The sequence below is a fragment of the Argentina anserina genome, chromosome 4, assembly GCF_933775445.1.
Source record: "Argentina anserina chromosome 4, drPotAnse1.1, whole genome shotgun sequence".
Classification (NCBI taxonomy): Eukaryota; Viridiplantae; Streptophyta; class Magnoliopsida; order Rosales; family Rosaceae; genus Argentina; species Argentina anserina.
In genome coordinates this window covers 26,193,672-26,218,804 of record NC_065875.1, presented here as the reverse complement: position 1 = coordinate 26,218,804, position 25,133 = coordinate 26,193,672, and the positions used below count along the sequence as shown (strand labels likewise).

The 25,133-nt window shown below is 39.0% G+C and overlaps 7 protein-coding genes across 8 annotated transcripts in view; 5 read left to right on the top strand and 2 right to left on the bottom strand.

Moving 5' to 3' along the window:
• Positions 1-25,133, bottom strand: part of LOC126791313 (21 kDa protein-like) — a 114,250-nt gene that overhangs the window by 13,887 nt on the left and 75,230 nt on the right. The window lies entirely within an intron of this gene.
• On the top strand, positions 1,463-3,192 carry LOC126791311 (protein PLANT CADMIUM RESISTANCE 2-like). The gene is made up of 4 exons (XM_050517748.1): positions 1,463-1,890; positions 1,988-2,059; positions 2,149-2,361; positions 2,863-3,192. The coding sequence occupies exons 1-4, from the start codon at positions 1,650-1,652 to the stop codon at positions 2,952-2,954; spliced, it is 618 nt and encodes a 205-aa protein (XP_050373705.1). The 5' UTR covers positions 1,463-1,649; the 3' UTR covers positions 2,955-3,192.
• On the top strand, positions 3,576-5,030 carry LOC126791314 (protein PLANT CADMIUM RESISTANCE 2-like). The gene is made up of 4 exons (XM_050517752.1): positions 3,576-3,881; positions 3,973-4,044; positions 4,149-4,361; positions 4,729-5,030. The coding sequence occupies exons 1-4, from the start codon at positions 3,656-3,658 to the stop codon at positions 4,818-4,820; spliced, it is 603 nt and encodes a 200-aa protein (XP_050373709.1). The 5' UTR covers positions 3,576-3,655; the 3' UTR covers positions 4,821-5,030.
• On the top strand, positions 6,149-7,755 carry LOC126791324 (uncharacterized). The gene is made up of 2 exons (XM_050517763.1): positions 6,149-6,641; positions 7,363-7,755. The coding sequence occupies exons 1-2, from the start codon at positions 6,411-6,413 to the stop codon at positions 7,516-7,518; spliced, it is 387 nt and encodes a 128-aa protein (XP_050373720.1). The 5' UTR covers positions 6,149-6,410; the 3' UTR covers positions 7,519-7,755.
• Positions 7,903-9,358, top strand: LOC126791306 (F-box protein SKIP28). The gene is made up of 2 exons (XM_050517743.1): positions 7,903-8,433; positions 8,586-9,358. The coding sequence occupies exons 1-2, from the start codon at positions 8,038-8,040 to the stop codon at positions 9,213-9,215; spliced, it is 1,026 nt and encodes a 341-aa protein (XP_050373700.1). The 5' UTR covers positions 7,903-8,037; the 3' UTR covers positions 9,216-9,358.
• On the bottom strand, positions 11,036-15,053 carry LOC126791298 (glucan endo-1,3-beta-glucosidase 3). The gene is made up of 4 exons (XM_050517733.1): positions 14,810-15,053; positions 11,797-13,050; positions 11,680-11,707; positions 11,036-11,553 (listed from the first exon to the last, which is right to left on the bottom strand). The coding sequence occupies exons 1-4, from the start codon at positions 14,886-14,888 to the stop codon at positions 11,391-11,393; spliced, it is 1,524 nt and encodes a 507-aa protein (XP_050373690.1). The 5' UTR covers positions 14,889-15,053; the 3' UTR covers positions 11,036-11,390.
• Positions 16,136-24,814, top strand: LOC126791286 (mediator of RNA polymerase II transcription subunit 23). 2 transcript variants are annotated; one of them, XM_050517718.1, is made up of 21 exons: positions 16,136-16,376; positions 16,466-16,506; positions 16,693-16,792; positions 16,901-17,863; positions 18,078-18,312; positions 18,566-18,783; positions 19,014-19,221; positions 19,437-19,717; positions 20,054-20,137; positions 20,289-20,383; positions 20,543-20,705; positions 20,800-21,045; positions 21,351-21,521; positions 21,677-21,790; positions 21,864-21,989; positions 22,194-22,342; positions 22,473-22,713; positions 22,792-23,566; positions 23,840-24,021; positions 24,173-24,276; positions 24,381-24,814. In XM_050517718.1, the coding sequence occupies exons 1-21, from the start codon at positions 16,272-16,274 to the stop codon at positions 24,580-24,582; spliced, it is 4,803 nt and encodes a 1,600-aa protein (XP_050373675.1). In that variant the 5' UTR covers positions 16,136-16,271; the 3' UTR covers positions 24,583-24,814. The 2 variants fall into 2 exon arrangements, with proteins under 2 accessions (XP_050373675.1, XP_050373674.1); XM_050517717.1 differs by having other exon boundaries at positions 16,137-16,376; positions 16,463-16,506; positions 24,381-24,813.

Here is a 25,133-nt window from a genome sequence, read left to right as displayed (position 1 = left end):
GTGATCGATCCCTGCTTTCATTATCATAGAGAAAACAGACTCAGCTTAATCTTAGCGAAAAGTAGAAGACCTTAGCCATCGATTATCAACCTCGTTAAACATGAATACTCAAGGTTAGTGACTTAGTGTTATTCTTCTTTATATAGTTTCACATAAACGCATGTTTTGTATCTGTTTGTATTGATATAACAAGATGCTCCTCTGGCAACAGGTACAACTGTGAACTCTAGTGCTCTTGACAACTCCCAGAAGCCGGCCGGTTGCTCCTCCATATCTTCAACTCAATGCCCCCGAGCCTTGGAAATCTGGCCTTCTTGACTGCTTCACCGATCTTAAAACCTGTAATTATCACATGCCCTTCTCCGATCGATTAATCTAAATTTGATACTGATTTGCTCGAAACTAATAAATTTTCTGCATATATATGTTATGCACAGGCTGCCTAACATGTTGGTGTCCCTGCATCACCTTCGGTCAGATTGCTGAGATTGTGGACAAAGGCTCTACATGTAAGCACTAGTTCTTCTGATCCTTCTTAATCCTTTTTGTTTTGCTACTCTTATTTAGAAAGATAACATTGAGTTCGATCGAATTGTGTTATACTAATTCAGCTTGTGGTGCAAGTGGAGCGTTGTACGCGTTGATAAATTTTGTGACTGGTTGTCCTTCATGTTTCTACCGCTCCAAAATGAGGCAGCAGTACACTATGGAAGAAAGCCCTTGTGGTGATTGTTTGGTTCACTGCTTCTGCGAGCAATGTGCCTTGTGCCAGGAATACCATGAGCTTCATGACTACCTGCCCTCAAGAATTTTATAAATGTTCTTTATTAGTTGAAGTTGTGAATTTATTTGATGTATTACATAAAACATAAATAATAAAGACTTGACCATCTGTTGTCTTATTCATGTTTCTTAGTTTTTTTTTAATCTCCTAAATAGTGACCTTTACTGAATGTACTCCACACAATTATATTCCCATTCTAATTTCATCAAAACATCGATCATCCTCACCAGCGATCACTTTGATCAAACCCGATTTTTTACAAGAAGTTCTTCGATATAACCTAACTATGCCGGTGAGCTCCGGCAACCCTTATGAGGCTATGATTGTACTCAACACACAAGCCACACACATGCATCAAGTACAGTGATATGACCGGGCAACCGGCCGGCCTAGCTATGAAAAATCGAAAATATTGCAAATAAGAACCGGTTATATATGTGCTAACTCTAACTGCCAATTACGTAACCAATAATAAAACGATTTTCTTTTCATTAATCAAACTTAATTATGTAGATCCTCATGTACATTATATGATTTTAAGCTGTTGGCTTTAAGAATATTTGATGGTGTATACCACACAAAACAAAATAAAATAACAAATAGTACGTCTTCTAGATCATGATAAAGCTTAATTATTTAATTAGCATCAACACATCCATCGGAGTAGCATACACGCAGAGACTTGTAGTCGAGTCAAGGCATGGATAGATTGACGCTAGGAGCCCTACATTCGAGACTTGGTTGCCTTATTCTTGTTTGTTAATACTTTTCCTCTAAGTCTTTGATCTGCCTAATTTTCTCAACAAAGAGTTGAGGCTAAGCTTTCTAGAGTTCTCCATCTGATCTAGTTTTCCTCATCCTCACCATGTACTCATCAAAGCCGAATTCGTATGAGAAGTTTTCCGAGAACACCGATGCTTCTCCGCCGACTGGTATTCCGGTGAACTCCAGCAACCCCTATTATAGCCATCCTGCTCATCATCAACATACTGATCAATATGACAAGAACTCCGAAATGCCTGCTCCTCCTTCTTATCAACTCCGCCCTACAGCACCTGAGCCGTGGAAGTCCGGCCTCTGTGACTGCTTCTCAGATCCCAAAAACTGTAACTCGATCACTCCATCTACACTTGTTCCACTCCAAAATTATTGATCTATTCGTTCCAAGTAATGAAAACTGATTGTATGTGTACGCATCTACAGGCTTCATAACCTTTTGTTGTCCATGCATCACTTTCGGTCAGATTGCTGAGATTGTGGATAGAGGCTCTACATGTGAGTTTCAATATAGTTTCATAAGCAATCACTTCGATCTGTTTCATTAGTATTATACTTAATTGGTGTTGCATATGATTGATATGCAGCTTGTGGTGCAAGTGGAGCACTGTACACACTGATAGCTTGTGTGACTACTTGTCCTTGTATCTATTCATGCTTCTATCGCTCGAAGATGAGGCGACAGTATGCTTTGGAATCGAGCCCTTGTGGTGATTGTTTGGTTCATTTCTTCTGCGAGCAATGCGCCTTGTGCCAGGAGTACCGTGAGCTCAAGAGTCGCGGTTTCGACATGGCCATCGGTACATATATACTTAAATCTAGCAACATTTTCCTTTTCAGATTGCTATCATTTACATTCTGCAACCCAGAAAACTAAGTCGCAAGCATATATCATGTCTGGTAACTATGCATGAATCCAGGGTAAACATACATGGTCAAGTAAGGATGGGGTACGTACTACTATGATTGCTTTTAGAAATTGAAACAATTAATAAAAAAAGCTTTAATATGGGAATGAACACGGAAAACCTTGCTGATGATCTGAATTGAGGTTTGTGTGGGAAGACATAGAAGATAGAAGATGGATGATTTGGTCAGAAAAAAAAAACATAGAAGATAAGATAGAAGTTTTTTTCAAAGGTCAAACCGAGTGGGCGTTTATAAGCATCTAGAAGATAATAAAAAGCATCCATAAAAACCATAATATATTTGTGCTGATGTTGTCAGACATATATAATATAGATCTAGACTACAATGGCGTTTTCTAATCAAATCAAATTTATTTTTTCTAATGTAATTAGGTTGGCATGGAAATATCGAAGAAAGGAACCGTGAAGTGGCAATGGCTCCAATGCCCCCGATGGTGGAGGAAGGCATGAGTCGCGATAAATAAATATGGAATGGATTGAGCCTACATATATAAAATTAAAGTTTATGTTGTTTGTTGTTATGTAAAAATAAGATCTAGTTATTACTTTATTGCTTAAGAGTTGTAAGTTGTGCGAAGTTGTGAGGTGTAATTAGTTTATATATATATTGTGTTTATAAGATTAATAAAATGACGTTCAATCATGTTAGTTGTTCAAATCTCAATATCAATCTAAATCTTAAAAGATCGAATCAAACATCCATTTTTCTTACATTCCCTTAAAATTGTATTTATTTTAATCCTCTTTCAAATAATATTCTAGATTACTAAGCGATAGTCCGGCCAGTTAGATATTAATTGACCACCCCTAGCACGACTTGCATATCTAAACCACTAAGTTTTCCTGAACCCTAATCATGAAAAAATCAATTGGCATAAAATAAATAGGAGTGTTAAACTGTTAATTTAGTACTTTGCTTCTATATTTTCAATCGCAAGAAGCAGCAGTGCAGCTCACTCTGTAACTTCCGCGTTGCTGGAAAACAAAAGGAAAATGACACGCGGAGACTTGTAGTCAAGTCGAGCCATGCAAAGGCCCTGCTTTCATTATCAAATACTTTGAATTTTCCTCTCTACCCGATCTGTTTACATCGATCCTTAATTAAGTTGAAGCTACCTTGCATAATCAACAGAGTTCTCATTTCTCCAATCTTATCTGCAACGCCATGTACTCGTCAAAGCCACATTCGTACGAGAAGTTCTCGGAATCAAACACCGGTTTTGCTTCTCCTCCGACTGGTGTTCCGGTCAGCTCCAGCGACCCTTACTTCAGTCATGATGATCATGACAACAGCTCCCAAATGCCGGCTGCTCCACCGTACCATCTCCGCCCAAGAGCCCCCGAGCCATGGAAGACTGGCCTCTTCGATTGCTTCAATGACCCCAAGAACTGTACGTAACCAGCCAAGTCCATCTATATTACTCCTCCTGTTCCATTAGCAGTTTCTTGCTCGAACTAATTTGATTTGAAATTAATGTGCAGGCTGCACAACATTCTGGTGCCCTTGCATCACTTTCGGCCAGATTGCAGAGATTGTGGATAAGGGTTCAACTTGTAAGCAGCAATCTATTTCTCAGTTTGCTTAATATTATTGATTAGCTACCGATTGAGGTTTAATTTGAGAAGTAATATTGGTGTGGCATAACTTGTGTGGGCAGCTTGTGGTGCAAGTGGAGCACTATACACTCTGATATATTGTGTGACTGGTTGTCCCTGCTTCTATTCGTGCTTCTATCGCTCTAAAATGAGGCAGCAGTACACACTTGATGAGAGCCCTTGTGGTGATTGCTTGGTTCATTGCTTCTGCGAGTACTGCGCCCTTTGTCAGGAGTACCGTGAACTCCAGAATCGTGGTTTCGACATGGTCATAGGTACCTATTTTCTTCTTCTCATTCTTCCACCCAGAAAATCAATGATGCATATCGTTATCACTTATCACTACGAGTTATTGTCATTGTTCTTTGATTTGTTTGGGTATAGGAATGATAGGATGAACATATCGTCCTTTCTGTTTGAGGTTTGTGAAAAGTTTTTATATTTATACTTGAAAGAAAGAGAGAATCGGAGAATTGTTTTGTTAAGCCTGTAACGCTTATAAGAATCTGTAGAAGAAAGGAACCTTTCAAAATGAGAAAGAAAAGTAGATGGCCATGGAATTTTATATATGCATTGACTGTACGTTAGAATTAATGATGAAGACAAATAACTTAACTAGTGACAATGCTTAATTGTGTTCAGGATGGCATGGAAATATTGAGGAAAGGAACCGTGAAGTGGCAATGAACCCGGTGCCCCCTGTCATGGAGGAAGGCATGAGTCGAGATAAATGAAATAATTGAGGAGCTCAAGTACTTAATTAGTGTCTATATAATAATATAATTCTCCAAATTAATGATTGATACAATATAATCTTTAATTATTGTGTTGTAAAACATCATATACAATATAGGTTCTAGTTGATAAAGGATTTATGTGAGGAATCTTAAAATTATTTAATCTCCTTTGCAGGAACAAGTGAGAATTCCTAATAATCATATGAAGACACTATATTCATCTTCCTTTTATGTGCTGTGGTGTTACGTTAAGTACAGGCAATATATGAATAGTTAATCAATGAGTTTAGGGTAATCAAACTACTTTTCAACAATAACAGTAGCACTTAACAATCCAAGGTGTTCAAACATGCATTAACTAGTAAGGTTACTTGAATATAGAACCACAGAATTAGGGGTGGGCACGGGATGGGACGGGACTCATTCCACGTCTCGTCCCACTCTTTTGAATCGGGACGGGAAAAAGGTTTTTAATAATGCATCCCACTCGGAATTAATCCCGGTTGGGACGGGACGGGACAAGTCCCACATTTCTATGAAGTTAAATAAAAACCTATATTTTTACTTTTTCATTAACAAAATAACATTTAATAATGAAATTTTAACAAAAAAATGCATATTATGTTCAAAATATTATAATTTACCATTATTATTTGAGTTGATATAATTTTAGAGTTATTAAAAACATAAATTAGTTTCATTTTGATACAAATATATAAGAATCTTTAAGTTTTCATTAAATGTGGGACGGGACGGGACGGGACGAAGTGAGATATAAATTATTCGTTCCACGTCCCATCCCACTATTATGAAACGGGACGGGATCGGGACAGAATGAACGTTTTTAGACCTCCGTCCCGTTCTGTCTCTATGAATTTCGGGACAGGATCAGAATTTTCATTTTTTATGCCCACTCCTACACAGAATTGCCAGAGTTCTTAGCCGATTTGAATTTCTTACCCGCTTCACAATTAGTAATTTAGCGTCAACCGAACCCATCAAACCGAGTCGCAATGCATATGTGATTATCAACAACTAAATTAGTGTCGGAAAACCAAACCCATAAACCCGGTGGGGGATGCCAGTGTGTTCAAGTTTTTGGCATCTTATAAAATATTGAAAAGTGAAAACGGGCCCATGGACCAGCTTTCAACGTTAAAAAAATTTGACACGGGGGCCCATAGCCCACTCCTCGGTTCTTTTCTCTCTTTCCCGCAATTACCGTGTTTGTTTCTTCTCCAAAAAGCTCAACCGGTTTAAAATGGCCCCTGAAATTTGCCTTGGATTTCCCTTCCGCCATTAGGTTAAACATTTTAGGCTCGAGTAGCTTTCCACTAACCAAAGCTGTCTCCTCTCAGAGACCTCCTTGATACGCAACAACGTCCTCAAAAGACAAAGAAATTTAATCATTTAACATAAACCCTTCTCTCTCTTACAACCCCAAAGTAACATCTTGAATCGAGACCTCTGTTCCCTCAGAGCCAGTTTCACATGGTGGTGTGCATAAAACAGTGACACCCACTAAACCCCAAGAGCTTTGTTTTTATTGTTTTGATTATGAGAGAGTGAGAGAAAACAGAGACCAATATGGAGGGAGCAGAGCTGGAGCTGGAGAGGCGGAGCAGGTTCTTGAGTAGTTTGATTCAGAAGAAGAAAGCTGTGGAGCAGCAAGATCACCATGACATGCTTAATGTGAGAGTCAGGGCGTCTGATATGCCTGTCGCTTTGCAGAACCGCGCGTTTAGGTGTGCTAGAGATCATCTTGACTCCATGCCTGGGAGGCTGGATAGTAAAAGGCTCGCTCTGGCTCTTAAGAAGGTCATTTCTTTTTGGTGTTTACTTTGTTTTTCTGGGTTTTTGATCTTGTGGGTTATATACGGCATTTGAAGTTTGAGATTGAATGTGGGCTGTTGGCATTGTTGATAGAACTCATAGAAGTGTTCTGAGTAATGGGTACTGATCGGAATCATCTAATAGTTTAGGATACTAGCAGTAGTAGTGCTTAGTTGCTGTGTGATCAATGCACCTTCTTATTGGGTATCAGGATAAAAATTAATCATGTTGAATCTTTATGGTTGTGGTTCAATCTATCTTTCGGTTTTGATCCAAAGGAGATCTGTGTTTAATGAGAATGATGAGTGATTTTTAGAAATTGAAGATAATCTAGAGAAATGAAAGTACTTGAACAGTTGGACTAGGTTGCTATGAATTTTTATAATAGACTATCAACTAAGCAAGCATGCTGCTACTCATAGTAATTAAAGGAACTTACCAATATGAATTGTGTTTGCCAGTTGAGCTGAAGTTTCTATACATTTTTCTTCTCAATGACTTGATTCAAGAATTCTAGCCTCAGTGAGTTTCGGTTTTTCAGATTCACACCTCTAGTATCATTTGTAGAAAATCTTTGGATTGAGAGTGTAGAGATGACTTTCATTCGGTTTAGTTGGTTGTTCCAGACTTTTAAGACCTTTTTATATCTTCGTGTATTAGCTTGAACACATTTGAGTTCACAACATATATTTTCGTAACTTGACAGGATTTTGATTCATCATATGGCCCAGCTTGGCATTGCATTGTCGGAACTAGCTTTGGTTCTTATGTCACACATTCCACTGGGGGATTCTTATATTTTTCAATCGACAAGGTTTACGTCCTTTTATTCAAAACAGCTGTTGAGCCTTTGGACCATTGATAGCCCCAACAAATCGGTGTTCTATGCTTGTCCGTGTGATGCATTGTAATTTGCCACTGTCAATTCCTTATGTAAAACTACAGATGAAATTAACTGTAAACATCCTTGTTCCCTCCTGTAGTTGCTTCACGCTGCTACATTCACGAACAAGTGAGTGATCGATGATTTGGTCTGAGAAGTGGCAATAAGTTCTATTCCTTTTTGAGTTGTTGCTACAATACTCGTGCTCTAGTTGATGTATATTCATCTGTAATGCCGTCAGCATTTTGATTTCATGTGGCCTTGGACCGCAGTGTTGTTTGCGTACAAGCCACAAAGATAGAAAAGCTTGAGATTTTTTGTCTCACTTACAACTGGCACAACATTCTCATATCGATTAGTTCCCATCTTAATTCCAAGTTTTGAACTGCCTCTGAGCCTATTAAAACTCTCATTATTATTTTTTCTCAAAAACTGACTGGTAATTCAGGTTATATATCTGGATCGTATTCTCCTCTTATCATTGCTTAAACCAGAAACATGCAGATCCCACAAGTTCTGGAGTACCAAGAAAATGAAGCTGTTGTCAAGTCCGCACAGGAGGTACCAGTTGTGCCATCTGATGCAATCATAGAAGAAGCAGCAGGGCCACCTCACGAGGCTTTGTTCCTGATCTTAACCTACCTTCCTTTGTTTGAGCTTCTTGCCATGAATCAAGTTTGCACTTCATTGAGAGATGCAGTAAACAAGGATGTCCTCTCATGGCTGAACATAGTTGTTGAAAAACCGTTGAGCTCGAAATTGTCCGATGTGATCTTGATAGATATTACATCAAAGGCTAATGGTAGGTTGAAAACTTTAGCTCTAATGAACTGTGCCAAGATTACAGATAACGGGCTTCAACAGGTTGTGGAGCAGAATCCTCAGATCAGCAAGGTATGGAAATTAAATTTAGTTGGTGATGATCATAATTAAATTTATCTTGGGTTTTTATCAGATGGATAAGATATAATTGGTTGGAATTGCTGCTCTATGAAAGAAAATCTGGAGTACTATTTTTCATTATATCTTGTTTGCTTTTGATTCAGCTCTATCTGCCAGCTTGCACTGGCTTAACACCAGAAGGAGTCATTCGAGCTGTGAAGACATTATCTGAATATGGTCACGGCTTAAATTCCATAATGATCAATGGCATATACAACATAAACAAGCAGCACCTTGATACACTTAAGTCTTATCTTGAAGAAATGAATCCTGTCACAGAAAAGGAGCAGCCGGTATCATGGCCTCTCCTATACCGTGAGTACATTGACTCACCAACACTTAGACATGACAAAGGTCACACCACAATCGACCTTGAGGTTTGCCCAAAATGCGATGAGGTGAGGATGGTTTTTGACTGTCCAAGGTGGTTGTGCAAGAGAATGCTAGAAAGGTCAGTGACTGAATGTAGGGGATGCAAGTTTTGCATTTTAAGGTGCCTAGAGTGCGGTGGATGCGTGGATTCTCAAGAAATTGAAGAGGCTGTTTGTGCTGATATCTTGTGTTTAGATTGCTGGCTTCACCTTCCCAAATGTAACTTCTGCAACAAGCCATATTGCAAGCAACACGCTGATAACAAGTGCTGCACATCAGGATCTGCAGGTTTCGTCTGTGAGGTCTGTTATGCAAAGTACATTGTAAACTTGCCGAGAACTGTTGAATATGTTGATTTCTGATCGAGTATATATGTAGGTATATAGCTGTAGACTCTTCTGCTATCTTAAGATGACAATGTTTTCATCATCATAAGTAGTCAGTCTAATGAAACATTCCAACGCAACCGTCGCGGACTTGTGGCAACATGATTTCACTTCTCGGAGTACTTCAACATCGGAAAAAAGAAAGAAAGAGTTCACTTGTATTTTAATTTGATCACATACTTTTCGATTCATTCGAATGTATGCAGGCATAAAATGATTTCCTCGGAATAGTTCCATACAAGCCTCCAAAATCCATAGAGATTTCTTATAAGGAGCTCTAAGCTCTAAAACATTGGCTGGAGTTCTAGGAAAAAAAAGGAACTCAAGGTTCCACCCACCAATTGTGGGAGTCATGACAATCAACCATGATTTGTTCATTATATGCTACTACAAACTTGGAGTGAACCATGACTCCATGAGGTTTGGTAGTGTTGTACCATTTTGACACTTCCAAAAGGCCGCCTGACTTTTCTGCCATCCAAGTAGAATATGCTTATCTCACGAGAAGCCAATTCTGATTCATACCTAAGTTCTGCGAAATAAATACAATTCCTTTCTACTCCTGAGAAATTACATGTCGGAAGATAGACAGAACCACCATCATCTCCGATGAAGACAACTTGGTCCCCCAAGTTCTGCACTGGAAGCAAATTGTCATTATTTGGATCAATCTTGTATACTCTAAAACTTCTCGTTATGATTTGTACATTATAATAGCCTGGCACGTTATCATCATTAATTTCTCCTTCTTCAACATTAACTTCCAAGTTGCCTTCCTCATGATTGCTTTCTTGTTTAACTACTCTTCTGCTGGAGTAAACATAATCTTTCATTTGATGGATTACCAAGACAGTAATATTGAGAAAAGCTCAAACAGTTGTTGCTGCTGGGGACTTAGAGGAAGCAATAACCATGGGGGTTCTTGTGGAGCACCAGGGATGTCTCTTCGCATTACAATTGACTTCCAATACTTGCAAGTACTTCTTATCCGTATTCGATCTACTACATTGATGTGCTTTAAGATATTCTCCATGATATCTAGAGGTGGTGTCTGCCAACGACGATACTCATTAGAAGTTTAGAACTCTCATGGCTTCTTAGGTACTGGTCATCTTCCTCTTTCGCTTTCTTCTGCTTGATCGTGAGCTCTCTTGGGGGAAGTTTTCTCTTCAGCAGCCTAAGTTTTTTTTTTTTTTTTTCTGGTAAGCTTAAACTTAACCATCCTCCCTTGCTATGAAGATATCAAGCTATCAACTTTCGTTCAATATTAATTGCATCCTTGCATGCTAATGATGCTATGCTTTCTTTTATATATAATGCATAATGTATCTTCTTTCCGGTTAGGAATAGGAATTGGTGGCGTCCAGAAAGATTTAGGAAAACCTTTGGGCTTTGGCTGCTACAATCCGACCTTCATAGGAGAAGATTTAACACTTTTCCTACGCTTAATAGGGCAAGAGCGAGCTAGGGTTTTTACATTTTTGGATCAGACAAATCCTCTCTTTATAAAATCTTTTTAGGAATTCTAGTAATTTCAAGCATTTGCTTTACATTTAGCATCTACTTTTTCTCCTTGACCTCAAACAGTTAGTTTCTAGGAAAAAACATCTTTGAAAGTTCAACTTCTGGGTTACATGCATTGTCAACTAATTGCTCTGCTTTTCACTCGAGGTCTCCTTAGGAAGCTATAAAAAATCATGCATTTCAAAGCAATACTCGATACTACTGTTGATTTCTCTGTTGTTCATAGTCAAAACTCAATACCATAGCAGAATCCAAATAGAAAGACAAACCAAGCAGATTTACATAATACATTTGACTTGTTAACAAGGTTCAACACCTCTCCTGAATAAATTGAGTGGACCCAGACCTCAGATGGAGACCGGATTTCCATCAAACAAACTAGTTACAAAGATAATCTCCTAACTGATCATGGGGATCTGTTTCTACAAATTCTAATGGACAAGTCTCACCTTTTGATTAAGGTGCAACTATCTGTTCAGTTCAATCAAGCTTGCTACCCCTTAGCGTTCCTCCTTGGGAGGAGTACAAAATTGGGTTTTGCTGCAAGTTTCCAACAGGTCTCAGACTCCGAATATTGAAAAAAAAAAAAAAACTCAGTTGTATCAAACAGCTACAGGAAAAGAGGTTCTACAAGAATACTGCACTTAGAACTAAGAAACCTATGATGGCAGAGGTTGCAAAGGAACCACTATTATGGAAAATTAGTGAAATGCACCCAGAGGAAGCAGTTGTGGAATTTGAAGATGGAGCTAGCGATGTACTATTATCTAATGTCCCATTTCTTCCAGCACTGCATTCACAGAATAAAAGAGGCAGAAAGGAAAAAAAGAAAAAAGCTTCATTAGGTTTGGCTCATAAATGTGTTCTGCAATTAAAATAATGTTCTTTAATAAATTCAACAAGTTTTAACTTGTACCTTCCAGGAACTATACAAGAACCATGACCTGCAGTTTTGGCAATGAAATATCAGTCAAAAGCTTGAGACCACCAAAAATGAAGAAGATAACACAGTATGAATGAACATGTTCCTTACTCGGATCTGTGGTCGTAATAGTAGCTACCCCTTTGAAATCACAAGTCCCAGGAGACTTGGCCATCTTCTGATAGTATGCATTGAAGGCGTATGTTGCATGAGTCACCACATTGTCTGGTTCATAACATGGTTGCCCTTGCAGCATAGCTGAGCAATCAACTTTTCCAGGTCCACAAGCCCAATCTAAGGCAGCCTGCAGCATCTTTCTGTCACTACCATCCTTTGCGACACAAAAGGTTTGGTTCGTTGTGTCATTTGCCAATACAGTTCCAGCACCTATCAAGTGCAAGGTATAAACTGGCAATCCATTTGCTTCAAAAAGTCCCCAGTTCTTTTCAGAGACTGATCCTGGCCTCAAATCCTCATTGTAGAGCTCATAAATGTAAGTACTAACAGCAATCCCAGGATGCTTAGGAGTCCCTGTGTTGTTTTGCACATGCTTGATTAGGTTACTGTTGTAGGTGTTAGCATTGTCTAGTGTGGCATCTGGCTCCGCTGAGTCACCCTTGGAAGGCCAGCCTGACTCAGTCACCACAATTGGGAGATTTGTGATGTTTAAGTAGGACATTGCAAAATACGCGGCATCAACAATTGCATCAAAGACATTAGTATAATGCAACAATGTATTAGCATCCACGGCTTCCTTGTTTGGAGGGAGAGGGCGGAAAAGTGCATAGTCCAAGGGGATCACACCATTCGATTGCATGTAATCATAGTATGGGTATACATTGAGCATGAGATATGAATCTGTAGATTGCAAAAAATTGAGCACCGGAATCATGACTTTGTCCCATGAGCGATTGAAGAAGGCTTGGGAAGGAGGAAAGGAGTCAAGAATAATGGAGGAAGAGTGTGGTGTAGAGACTTTAATTTGGCGATCAAGGTTGGAGGCAACAAGTGCTGAGTGAATGAACTTTAAGGCAGAGACTAGAACTGGAGCAGCATTTGGGAGGGCAGTTAGGACCTCAGATCCAACAGCTATAGCTGTTATGTTTGTGGCAGGAACATGTGCTATCACATTGCGAGTGATCCAGTTGGCCGCGGTGGCATTGGACTGACCTATCCCAAGGATCTGATCATTTGGGACAGAAACAGTGACTTGGATGCCTGTGTTTGCAAGAGCAAGGAGCATGGCTCTATCTGCATCGTAGAGCCTGATATATTGAATGTTTTGAGCTTTAAGAAGAGCAACCACCTCAGTTGGACTTGGCATGTCAGAGAGGTCTGTACCAAGGTTTACACCCACAAAAGCATCTGCGAAAATAGTAACAAAGAGTGGAAGATTTAGACAACGAAAATTCCCCAAGAATGAGAATCGACATCTTCAACATACACTTAAAGTGATGTACTTCATTCACTATGTTTTAATTTCATAAAACTTGAATACCTACTAAGTTGGTTTAGTTGGATTATAAAGGAACAGCTCTGATAACATGCAAATGGCATACCGTCAATTCTTCAACCTACTCACACTACTCATGAAAGGTATAATCATCAATCTTTTAACAGTAGCAGTGATTAGGCACATTAGAGATAATGGCCTTTGACCATATCACATAGGTATAAATTCAGACCTCACTTTGTCTTTCTTTTGCAGAAAGTCTGAGAGAACAAATGACATTAGTTCATATACCATATACTAGCTGGTCCTGGATTCCTCTATAATCTATGTTCCTCGTCTCAAACACAAACATATAGATACAGCCAGACAGCTGACCCACTGAGTAAAAGTGGCGACCTTAAAGACTCCAACAAATCAAGGATAGTTGAATTGCCAGCCATGCTGATGTAGCCACACATATTATATGACTGCGGGTTGAAGAGTCGATTCAAGGAAAAAGAGACAGTTAACCTCACAAATTATAACTAATCCGAAACTTACTAAACCATAATGCTCGTTAACCTCCCAAATTTTAACTAATCCGAAACTTACTAATCCATAATGCCAAAATAATTTAAAGCCATAGTGCCATTCTCTTAGGTGGGTTCCATGTGACTCAAAACTAGAATATTTCATTTCCCATGATGACATATCCCATTGTCCTTCTTTAAGGCTGTTGCCTTGTGTCTCTATCATTTCTGATAATAATTGTTTCTAAAATATGAAACCATAAAGCTAATTGTATTAGCAGTTAGTACCTAGAGGACATATTATACAATTAACCTGAGCAAGTAACATTGCCTGCTTAACATTTAAGAATGCTTTGCAGAGAAAGTTCCATAACCTGAACAGCTGGGAGAAGCAACATAATGGGCTTAAGCACATGGACATAATGGATCAACTTGGACAGAGGCTTTAACCTCTTCCTGACCAACATGACAACAATACCCTCTGAAGTAGAGATTTCCAGGGACCCCAAATCATTTAACACTATCGTCTGCATACTCCGAATAGGGTTACCTTGGTCCCACTCTATTCTCAACCTTCATTTGGGAATGGAATTTAGGGTTTGTGACTGCCCATTGAGCTGGGCCAGCTGGGACGCATTAGGGATTGAGTGATTGATTGACCAAAGCTGAAGACAGAGCATAAACTTTCATCATGGCAAAGATTGGCCTCTTCTAATCTATACATTCTACCAAAGAAATCAACACACACTCTTCTACCCACATTTTATATTTGTGCAGCAAGATTGAAATCGAACACCAAATTAAAGAGTGAAGCAGACAAATGAATAGCGCAGGTATAATAAAACCAAACACAAATACCATTCTAACTAGAGCAATGGGTTCAGAATAGCGACAAATAAACACTATTGTACACAAACCATTCATAATGAACTCAATGACTTGATGAAGAGTTGAACAGGAGACATAACCAGGTAATAAAAGATGAAACTTGATGAAGAAAAGAGGTGCCTTTGGCACATAAAAGCACATAGCAGGGCCCTAAATAGGTAACAGATGAAGACCCAGTAAGACTAAGCTCAAGTCTTTACTGAGCTTCTCAAAGACTAAAAAAAAAAAATCCACAGGGAGAAAACAGCCATGTACAACAAGTGAAGAAACTTACTTTCAGCAGCAGAAATTGAAGACACAGCTAAGAAGAGAAGAAAGAGCAGAACAGCCATGGAGTCCTTCCTCACTTTCATAACCACCAAACCAGAAGAGCAAAGCAGCTCAAAAGAAAAACCCAAGAACTAAAATCTGAACAAAATCCAAAGGAACCAAAAGGTGGAGAATTTTAAAAACCAATGACCAAAGAGAGAATGGAAGAGGGGAAAGAGAAAAGGGAGCTCCTTTTGAGGTTTGTGGTGGGAACAACTGATGGGTTTAGTTTAGTTGTGAATAAAAGTGAAGGGTTTATAGAGGAAGGTGATGTCAGAGATCAAACGGTGGAGATTCAAAATGCAAGTGCATAGTAACTAATAGCATGGAGTAAAAAGCCCCCTTTGGTTCCAGAAAGTACAGAGAGGCACTTGTTGGCCCTCCTCATCGGAAGGCTTAAAGCTTTGGCTTCCGAGAGAGTTACACACGCCACGAGGAGACCACTGCTGGATTCAACAACGGTCATATTCTGGCAGGCATCTTCTTCATTGTCTTGTTGTTATTTAAGAAATGAGGAACCCCCACGAGGCATCATGGTTAGTGTAATGCACCCCCCCTCCATTTCTACTCTCGGAAAGTTCTCCGATTGGTTTCTTCTTCTGCGTGTAACTTCATTTTCGGTTTCTATATTTGTGAAGAAGAGAAGGACAATTATGATGCCGATGGTTGATAGGGGATCATTATGGTGGATCCCGGCAAGTACGGAATAGCTGGAATTGCAAGCACTAAAATGAACTAATGGTGTTCGTATAAGTGAAACTAAACTCCCAAGCATGCTGCATGTTTATCCAGCTCCAAGAGAGTCGATTCTGGGACCTCTAGGCAAAGAGGGAAAATGGTTTGAAATCAGGATTTTCACTTCAAACTGTGGGGTAGTACACGATTGGAGAAACTCTTCTAAGAATTATAAATATCACCATTATTGAGATTATATCTAAATTCCACGCGCTAAGATACACTTGATATATATATAAATCATATAATAGTGTGCATGTCATGTCATGTATGTTAATTGTGACACTTCATTGACTTTGTCCAGTTGACACTGCTTTTCTTGGCTCTGTGAGAATGATTTAGTGAAAAGAACAATGCGATTTTGACCTAAACTTTGTGTTCTACTTCACAATCTTGAGTGAAAATCACGATTTCACACAAGATGCTCGCTTGTTACACAGAACTTCAACATTACTGCTACGAAGTTGGAAATGCATACGACATGTCACATATGCCATTAAAAGCTTCATGTGTGCTGTTACCCTAAACGGTCTTTGCTGGGTTTTAGCGAGGGTTTACTCTTAAAGCTTAAAATGACCTAAACCACATCAGCGCGCACGTAAGCAAAACCCAGAAAACGGTTAAGCTCAAAATTCGGAGCCCCGGTATGAACTGAAACGAAAGACTGATCGGAGCCAAAACGACGACGTAGAATGGATCAGAACCAGAGATCATCGTCGGCCTCAGCTTCCCGAGCTTACCAGTTCCACCCTGCTCGTGCCGCCATCGTCAACCTCTTCGACCTCTACTTAGGCGGAGTACTACCTCTCTCTCTCTCTCTCTCTCAGCTTCGATTTCGTAATTGAATTTCATTTTGATTTCGGTTTCGTTCTTGTTTTTGCAGAAGAGTAGCCGCCAGAAATCCGATGATTCAATTCGCGATCCTCCGTAAGTTTGATTCTTCTGGTTTTCGATTCCCTAATTTTACTGAGTTTGCTTGAATTGTTTGAGCCGGAATTTAGTCTAGTGTGAAAATGATTACGGAATAGTGATGTTAGAGTATGATTTGGATTAGTGTGTGTGGATTTGGTTGATTGCGTTTGATTTGGTTTGGAATGTGGTTGCTGTGCTCAGGAACAAGTCACAGAAGCGTGTGCTTGCTCTCAACAGAGAGCTGCCTCCTCGAAACGAGCAGTTCCTTCTCGATTTTGAGCAGCTCCAGAGCCAGTTTCCTGTGAGTTACACAAGCCGATAGGGAGGGCAATTTACATGGTGCACCTCTCGGAATTTTTCGTAATGCGGTACGAGTCGGTGATTGTGAATGTGTTTTTTTGTGTTTCAGGACCAGGATCAGCTGCGTGTTGTGACGGAGTCTGTGCTTATATCACTGGTTGTGCAATGCAGTAATCACGCGCCACGGGCGGAGTTTCTTCTCTTTGCGTTGAGGAGCTTGTGCACTATAGGTCACATTAACTGGGACAGCTTCTTGCCGTCTCTGCTCTCGTCTGTCTCCAAGGCAGAAGTGTCGATGGGTCAAGGGAGTCAGGCGATGACTGGTGTTTCGTCACAGTCCAGTATGCTTCCGACGTCGAATACAGTTCCCAATTCGTCTAATTTCCAGTCTTCGAATCCTGCCTCTCCATTGCCTTCTGTTCATGGTATTGGTTCCCCCAGCCCGTCAGCTATGGAACCTATGACTGTGTCACCTGCCAAATCATCTGATATGCCCAGCAGCGGACAGCAGGCTGCAGCAAGGGCCAATTCATCTATAAGAGATGATGCTATCAGCAGTCTACGCCAGTTGTGTTGCAAAATTATTTTGACTGGACTTGGATTTAATTTGAACCCAGTAACTCATGCTGACATTTTTTCTAATATGCTGAATTGGCTGGTTAATTGGGATAAAAAACAACCGGGGACTGATGAATCTAATGGCCTGAAATCTTGGAGATCTGGGAAGGCACTAATCGAATGGCTGCATAGCTGTTTGGATGTAATTTGGCTTTTAGTTGACGAGGATAAATGCAGAGTTCCCTTCTATGAATTACTGCGGAGTGGTTTGCAATTTATGGAGAACATACCGGATGATGAAGCTTTGTTTACTCTAATCTTGGAAATCCATCAGAGACGTGATATGATGGCTATGCACATGAAAATGCTTGATCAACACTTACATTGCCCTACATTTGGGACACATCGAATTTTCTCGCAGACTAATCCTAGTATGTCAGGTGAAGCAGTCACAAGCTTGCGGTATTCACCAATCACATATCCAAGTGTACTTGGAGAACCATTGCATGGAGAGGTGATAAATTTATCTAAGAACTACTTCATTTTGCATTGTACATTATCATGTTATAGACACAGATGATCAGAAGAATATAATGATGTATCAATACATCTGTAAATAAAGATATAATCTACCAAGCAGGATTTCTGCATATGCATGTCTTCCTGCTTTATGGCAATCGAAGACTTCAATAATCTAGATTAGATTGCTCTTTCTTTTGGTTGTGTAGGATCTTGCAATTTCTATTCCAAAAGGAAGTTTAGATTGGGAGAGAGCATTGCGTTGCATAAGGCATGCTATCTGTACTATTCCATCACCTGACTGGTGGAAACGTGTTCTGCTTGTGGCTCCTTGTTATAGGGGTTCTTCTCAGGGAATTACTCCTGGTGCTGTTTTCACTTCTGAAATGATTTGTGAGGCAACAATTGATAGAATTGTTGAGCTACTGAAGTTGACAAATTCAGGTAATGTTGTCTATAGTGTTTATTGTTGTAACTACTTGTAAATTCATTTATCTTTTATGGAGTTTAGTACAAACGAAAGAAGGTTTTATACTACTCAATCAAAATTACTTCTTTAATTAAAAATGCTAATTCTCTTAACATTATTTTCCATGTCTTTTGTTGTTTGTGTGACTTATCTATCATGATCAACTGCAACAGTGTATGTATAATTTTTTTTAAAGATAATTATTTACTTATCTCGTGTTCCTTGCAGATGTTAATTGCTGGCAAGACTGGCTTGTCTTTTCAGATATATTCTTTTTTCTCATAAAAAGTGGCTGTGTTGATTTCGTCTATTTTGTGGACAAGCTAGTTTCACGCCTTACAGATAATGATCCCCATATTCTTAGGACCAATCATGTCACTTGGCTTCTAGCTCAAATTATTCGGGTTGAGCCTGTGATAAATGCTCTGAATTCAGATGCTAGAAAGGTTGGTATTTGAAAAGTAAAATTTGTTTCTTCCCACTGAAATTCCATCATTGTGTCATGTTTGCTAGCTACTTCCTCTCGCTACGTAAATCAATAATTCTCAACTCTGTTGTCCAATGTATTTGCACCACCTGCACTAACTATCGTTTCAGTTTATGTTTCCTCAGAAATTAATTGAAGCAGCTTGATCAAGTCCTTCATACTTATAACCTGAAGCTTTGTTCCTTGTAGGTAGAGACGACTAGGAAGATTCTATCGCTTCACAAAGAAGATAGAAGCTCAGATCCAAATACTCCTCAAAGTATCCTGCTTGACTTTATAAGCAGTTGCCAAAATTTACGTATATGGTCCTTGAATACAACAACTAGAGAATATCTGAATAATGAGCAGCTTCAGAAAGGAAAGCAAATAGATGAATGGTGGAGACATGCAAGCAAAGGTATAGTCCTTCCAAAAGTATTACCAAATTGAGTAAAAAATGGCTGGAACTTGTTAAACAGTTGGAATCAAGAAATAGTGCATTGTGTCCCATGTACGGCATTGTCAATTAGTGTGTTGACACATGACTGTAGGAATCATCCTGCTAAGTACTTTGAGTCAGCTGACTTTTGCATTAGCTCTTGTCAACGTGAATTTTGTTGGTTTATATTTCAGGGGATCATATGATGGATTATATGAATATGGATGATAGGTCAATTGGAATGTTTTGGGTTGTATCTTACACCATGGCGCAACCATCTTGTGAAACTGTGATCACTTGGTTATCCTCTGCTGGAGTTGCAGAATCCTTACCAGCAACAAACCTACAGTCCAACGAGAGGTTAATGGTTATGCGTGAAGTAAATCCATTGCCAATGTCATTGTTATCTGGCTTTGCAATAAACCTTTGTTTAAAGCTGGCATATCAAATGGAAGACTCTTTGTTCTGTGGGCAGGTTCTCTTTTCTATTTTAATGCTTAGATTGCCAGTTGTGATTGATTAGGCCTAAATACTTACGCAGTATCCAGTAACTAAAATTTTCATATATTGAAGAACTAGGTTTAGCCATCTGCTGTATATGGAAAGCAAGATACTTGGTGAAGGCTCTAGGTAGAAGATGAAAGGAACCTGAATTACAATAGGAGTCTAGAGACGAGAGTGAAAATTGATAATGTTCACATATAAGTTTTTTTTTGTATTTACTTTCACGCATCTTTTGGCATGTGCTCAACTCACCCACTATTTTGTCTTCTTGAAATGGTTTTGACGTGTACTGTACATATAAATGCAGGTTGTACCTAATATTGCAATGGCTGAAACATATTGCAGGTTGCTGCTCATTGCACCTCATTCACTATTCCGTTCTCATTTCAATGTAATTTTCTTGATCTTTGTCGGACTCATGTTAAACTCAATTTTCATAGCTTTATTGCATAAACACACATCCTTATTTCTCTGATTCATCTTAAACTCAAGTTTCATATTCCTTTCTATAATAAATGTTGTAACCTTTTTTGATACCTCAGCATTTGGCACAAAGGAGTCCTTCCGTATTAAGCAAGCCCGGCGTAACTCTTTTGGTGCTTGAAATTTTGAACTATCGTCTGCTCCCACTTTACAGGTGATTGTTAACATCATACAAATTGTGACTTTACACTAATTTCAAGTCAACTATAAGTCACATGCCGGATCACTCTTGGTTTTAGATGCTGTAAATACCAGCTGTATATATGATGACACTGCAAGTTATAGTTTTTAAACTGTCATATCTAATATATAGGTACCAGGGAAAAAGCAAAGCCTTGATGTATGATGTAACAAAAATAATATCTGCTCTGAAAGCAAAACGTGGAGACCATCGTGTATTCAGATTGGCTGAGAACTTGTGTATGAATCTCATTCTGTCACTGAGAGATTTTTTCTTAGTGAAAAGGGAAGGGAAGGTATAAACTACTTCCAATATGCAACCCTCTTTCCTGCTAAGTTTCTAAAGCTAGATAAAACTGAACCAAATTGTATCTGTTGTAACTTTGGCAGGGTCCAACTGAATTCACAGAAACTTTAAATCGAATAACTGTGGTCACTCTTGCTATCATCATTAAGACCAGAGGAATTGCTGATGCTGAACATCTGCATTATCTCCAAACCATGTTAGAGCAGATATTGGTTTCTAGTAATCATACATGGTCAGAAAAAACACTACGCTATTTCCCTTCGCTTCTTCGTGATTTCTTGAGTCCTCGGATAGATAACAGGGGTGTTGCAATTCAAACATGGCAGCAGGTTCATTGTTGCTCCTCTTCTAATGTTTTTATTTGCTATTGTTGCTTGTGTGAAACAAAAAAAATGCTTTTATAGCACTGATAATATCTGTGCTGAAGCAAGGATCTAAACTAAGATGCAGTAAAAATGAAGTTACGAAAAGAAAAAAATGAGAGTTGCATTTTGTAATCCTGGACAACTGCTTATCTTTTCTCGGCAATAAACTTATGGATCTTTTTTACGCATAATAAATCTGTGGCCCCTTCCTCTCTCCTGATTCTGAACCAGGAGGATCCTAACTATGCTAGTTTTGCTGCTTTTTGCAGGCAGAAACCACTGTGATCAACCAATGCAATCAGCTTCTTTCATCATCAGCTGATCCTAATTATGTTATGACCTACATAAGTCATAGTTTTCCTCAACACCGACAATATCTATGTGCTGGAGCATGGATCCTGATGCAAGGGCATCCTGAGAACATAAACAGTGTAAACTTGGTATGGTTTCCATGTATCATGTTATCTAAAATGTTTTCATGTTCTCCTTTAATCTATTCACTTACAAAGATTTCTTTCAACTCAACTCTTCTATGAAAGCTGTTCTCCCATATCAGCTAAGTGAGTCACTTCTCGCTTGTCTTCTGCCATTTCAGGCACGTGTCTTGCGCGAGTTTTCCCCTGAGGAAGTAACAGCTAATATTTACATGATGGTGGATGTGCTGCTTCATCACATTCGAGTAGAACTTCAACACGGGCATTCCTTGCAGGTTATAAATTGTTAATTGGTTTTCTTAAAAGTATGTGCAAACCTGAGGGTTTGATAAAGCTCTTATTTTACAGGATCTCTTACTGAAAGTATGTGCAAACCTAATATTTTTTATCTGGACCCATGAGTTGCTTCCGTTGGATATTATTCTTCTGGCACTTATTGACCGGGATGATGATCCCCATGCTTTGCGTATTGTGGTATGAGAAACTTTATCTCATTTTTTGAATTGTAAATGAGATAATAATGTTACTACTGTATGTCATTCTTTTATCTCATTCAAATCACTGTTTTAGAGTAAGGTTAGCTCATTTACTACTTTGAACTTAATATGGAACTGTTTGATGTGTTATGACTTATATCTTGGTTTTGGTATGGTAATAACGTAAGCCAATCTGTTGCAGATTAGTTTACTTGATAGGCAAGAACTTCAACAAAGAGTGAAACTATATTGTATGAATCGAGGTGCCCCCGAACACTGGCTTTACTCTGGAACCTTCGTACGAGTTGAACTTCAAAAGGCCCTTGGAAATCATCTTTCTTGGAAGGACAGGTACCATCTGTTCAATAATAAGTTTTTTTTTTTTGAAAAGACAGGTACAATTTTGTTGTAAGTTAATAACAAAACATAAGATGGTCATTTTTATTAATCAACTTTTGCTGACAACTTAAGTGTTATGCAGGTACCCCGCATTCTTCGATGACATTGCAGCGCGTTTGCTTCCAGTCATTCCACTAATAATCTATAGACTAATTGAAAACAATGCCATAGATTCTGCAGACAGAGTTCTGGCTATGTATACTCAATTTCTCGCTTACCACCCTTTTAGATTTACATTTGTTCGTGACATTCTCGCATATTTTTACGGTCATCTTCCTGGAAAGCTTATCGTGCGAATTCTGAATGTACTTGATATCAGCAAGGTAAAATCTTTTCTCTCCTTTTCTGTTAGAAGTCAGTATTGCTTTCTTTCAATCAATTATTAACTCCAAACTTTTCAGATCCCATTGTCTGAGTCATTTCCGCAGCACATCAATTCACCAAATCCTGCCATGTGCCCACCTCCAGATTACTTTGCAACTCTCCTTCTGGGAATAGTGAATAATGTTATACCTCCATTGCATAACAACTCAAAATCTGGATCAGCTAGTGATGTTTTGAATAATTCAATGCGTGCTCCACCTAACAAGACTCCGGCAACCTCTCAGTCTGGGCAAACAAGTGCTTCTGATGGCCAAAAAGCATTTTATCAAATTCAGGATCCAGGCACTTATACGCAGCTGGTTCTTGAAACAGCAGTCATTGAGTTGCTGTCTCTTCCCGTATCTGCATCCCAGATTGTATCATCTCTTGTTCAAATTGTCGTCAACATACAACCAACACTAATTCAATCCAGCAATGGCCTGCATGGAGCTACGAATGGTGTTGGCCAAGGCTCAGTATTACCAACATCCCCTTCTGGTGGAAGCACAGATTCCTTAGGCACAAACAGATCGAGTCCATCAGTTTCAGGAATAAATGTTTCTGGCTTTGTTTCTCGGAGTGGTTATACATGCCAACAATTGTCTTGCTTATTAATCCAAGCATGTGGTCATCTACTGGCTCAGCTCCCTCCTGAATTTCATGTGCAACTCTATATAGAGGCGTCACGTATAATAAAAGAAACATGGTGGCTCACTGATGGAAGTAGATCACTGGGGGAACTAGACTCTGCTGTTGGTTATGCTTTGTTGGATCCAACGTGGGCTGCTCAAGACAACACCTCAACAGCCATTGGTATGTTATCACTTATTAGCATGTGATGTTATTTGATGGTAAACTTGTTAAGCTTTTATGTGTTGATATTTACAGTTAGCTTTAGTGTAATTAATATGCTGTAGAATTGAAAGCGTACTGGGAGATTATTGAAAGGTAAAACACACATGTGTTTTCCCAAGGAAATGCACTCTACTTGCTTTTCCTGAACATACCAATTATGTTTATGCCCTTTGTGTGTTTACTATTTGTGTTATCCCTCCAGACTGTAACCCTGTTCTTTTGTGATACCAGGTAATGTTGTTTCTCTGCTTCATTCATTTTTCAGTAACCTCCCTGTGGAATGGCTAGAAGGGACCCATCTTATCATCAAACATCTCAGGCCAGTGACATCAGTGGCAATGTTGAGAATAGCATTCCGCATAATGGCTCCGTTGCTCCCAAAGCTTGCCAATGCTCACAATCTCTTCAATAAGGTACATGAAACTTATTAGGATATTTCGTTGAGGGTTTCGTGTGTTTCTAGCCATCCAGCTCCATCCCCTTTTCGTTTTCTCCCCTTATGCAATTAACGAACAAGCTCAATTCTTTTGCGTTTAAAATCATTTTCGTAACTCTTTTTTTCAGACCCTCTCATTGATTTTTAGCATGATGGTGGACGTCTTTGGGAAAAATGCACAGCCATCCATTCCTGTTGAGGCGCTGGAAGTGACAGATCTTATAGACTTCTTGTAAGTGCTTGCTAGTTATTCAACTTGGTGGCATTTAATTTGATGTAGCCCTTTTTTGGATGCCTCACTTGTACTTAACAATGCACAAATGTTGTGTTTCCCAGCCATCATATCGTCCACTATGAAGGACAAGGAGGACCTGTACAGGCCAACAGCAAGCCAAGACCCGAGGTTTTAGTGCTGTGTGGCAGAGCTGCAGAAAGTCTACGTCCAGAGATTCAGCATCTTCTTTCACACTTAAAACCCGACACAAATTCATCCATTTATGCTGCTACTCATCCTAAGTTGTCACAGAACACATCATAAAACGGGGCGACCATTTAGCATTTCTCATAAGCATTAGTGGTGACCATCTCTCCTAAATGTACGTATCCTCTTTTAGGGATTCTTCTCCTTTTGTCCTGTAAAAGTGTAAATATGATTTGCTATTTCTTAGTGTTTAAAGAGAAGGTGAAAGTCACCGATGTTAGATTACAGTGGATTGCGCTGTTAGTTTTGATTCCTATTCATATGAATAATAACAATTATTAACATAATATGCAAGAGCCTCTCAAGGATTGAGAAAAACTTTTAACATGGTACTAACACTAAACTCTAAACATGATATTCGTTGGCAAAAGTTGCATATTTATGAAATAACCACACAACTAAAATGTTAGTCGCCGACCGAACATACATTTGACGTTAGAATATACTCGAACATTTTTGCAGACAAAATAAGTGCGAGAGTTGGTAAATTGTTTTTTATTTTCATATCGGGCATTGTTTAAATATTATCATTGGCTGACTTCATCTGTGATACAATTTGATTTTACCATTGATTATGACAATTCAAGAGTATCATTTATTGTGAGATA

Bases quoted from the DNA above. Each gene is read 5' to 3' on its own strand.
- LOC126791311 (XM_050517748.1), top strand. From the start codon at position 1,650: ATGTACTCATCAAAGCCGAATTCGTATGAGAAGTTTTCCGAGAACACC. The intron at 2,060-2,148 runs GTGAGTTTCAAT...ATTGATATGCAG, and splicing joins TGTGGATAGAGGCTCTACAT to CTTGTGGTGCAAGTGGAGCA. The intron at 2,362-2,862 runs GTACATATATAC...TAATGTAATTAG, and splicing joins CGGTTTCGACATGGCCATCG to GTTGGCATGGAAATATCGAA.
- LOC126791314 (XM_050517752.1), top strand. From the start codon at position 3,656: ATGTACTCGTCAAAGCCACATTCGTACGAGAAGTTCTCGGAATCAAAC. The intron at 3,882-3,972 runs GTACGTAACCAG...ATTAATGTGCAG, and splicing joins CTTCAATGACCCCAAGAACT to GCTGCACAACATTCTGGTGC. The intron at 4,362-4,728 runs GTACCTATTTTC...AATTGTGTTCAG, and splicing joins TGGTTTCGACATGGTCATAG to GATGGCATGGAAATATTGAG.
- LOC126791324 (XM_050517763.1), top strand. From the start codon at position 6,411: ATGGAGGGAGCAGAGCTGGAGCTGGAGAGGCGGAGCAGGTTCTTGAGT. The intron at 6,642-7,362 runs GTCATTTCTTTT...GTAACTTGACAG, and splicing joins TCGCTCTGGCTCTTAAGAAG to GATTTTGATTCATCATATGG.
- LOC126791306 (XM_050517743.1), top strand. From the start codon at position 8,038: ATGCAGATCCCACAAGTTCTGGAGTACCAAGAAAATGAAGCTGTTGTC. The intron at 8,434-8,585 runs GTATGGAAATTA...CTTTTGATTCAG, and splicing joins AGAATCCTCAGATCAGCAAG to CTCTATCTGCCAGCTTGCAC.
- LOC126791298 (XM_050517733.1), bottom strand. From the start codon at position 14,888: ATGAAAGTGAGGAAGGACTCCATGGCTGTTCTGCTCTTTCTTCTCTTC. The intron at 13,051-14,809 runs GTAAGTTTCTTC...CTATTTTCGCAG, and splicing joins TTCAATTTCTGCTGCTGAAA to ATGCTTTTGTGGGTGTAAAC. The intron at 11,708-11,796 runs GTAAGGAACATG...CCAAAACTGCAG, and splicing joins TATTACGACCACAGATCCGA to GTCATGGTTCTTGTATAGTT.
- LOC126791286 (XM_050517717.1), top strand. From the start codon at position 16,272: ATGGATCAGAACCAGAGATCATCGTCGGCCTCAGCTTCCCGAGCTTAC. The intron at 21,990-22,193 runs GTATGAGAAACT...AATCTGTTGCAG, and splicing joins CCCATGCTTTGCGTATTGTG to ATTAGTTTACTTGATAGGCA. The intron at 23,567-23,839 runs GTATGTTATCAC...TTGTGATACCAG, and splicing joins CAACACCTCAACAGCCATTG to GTAATGTTGTTTCTCTGCTT.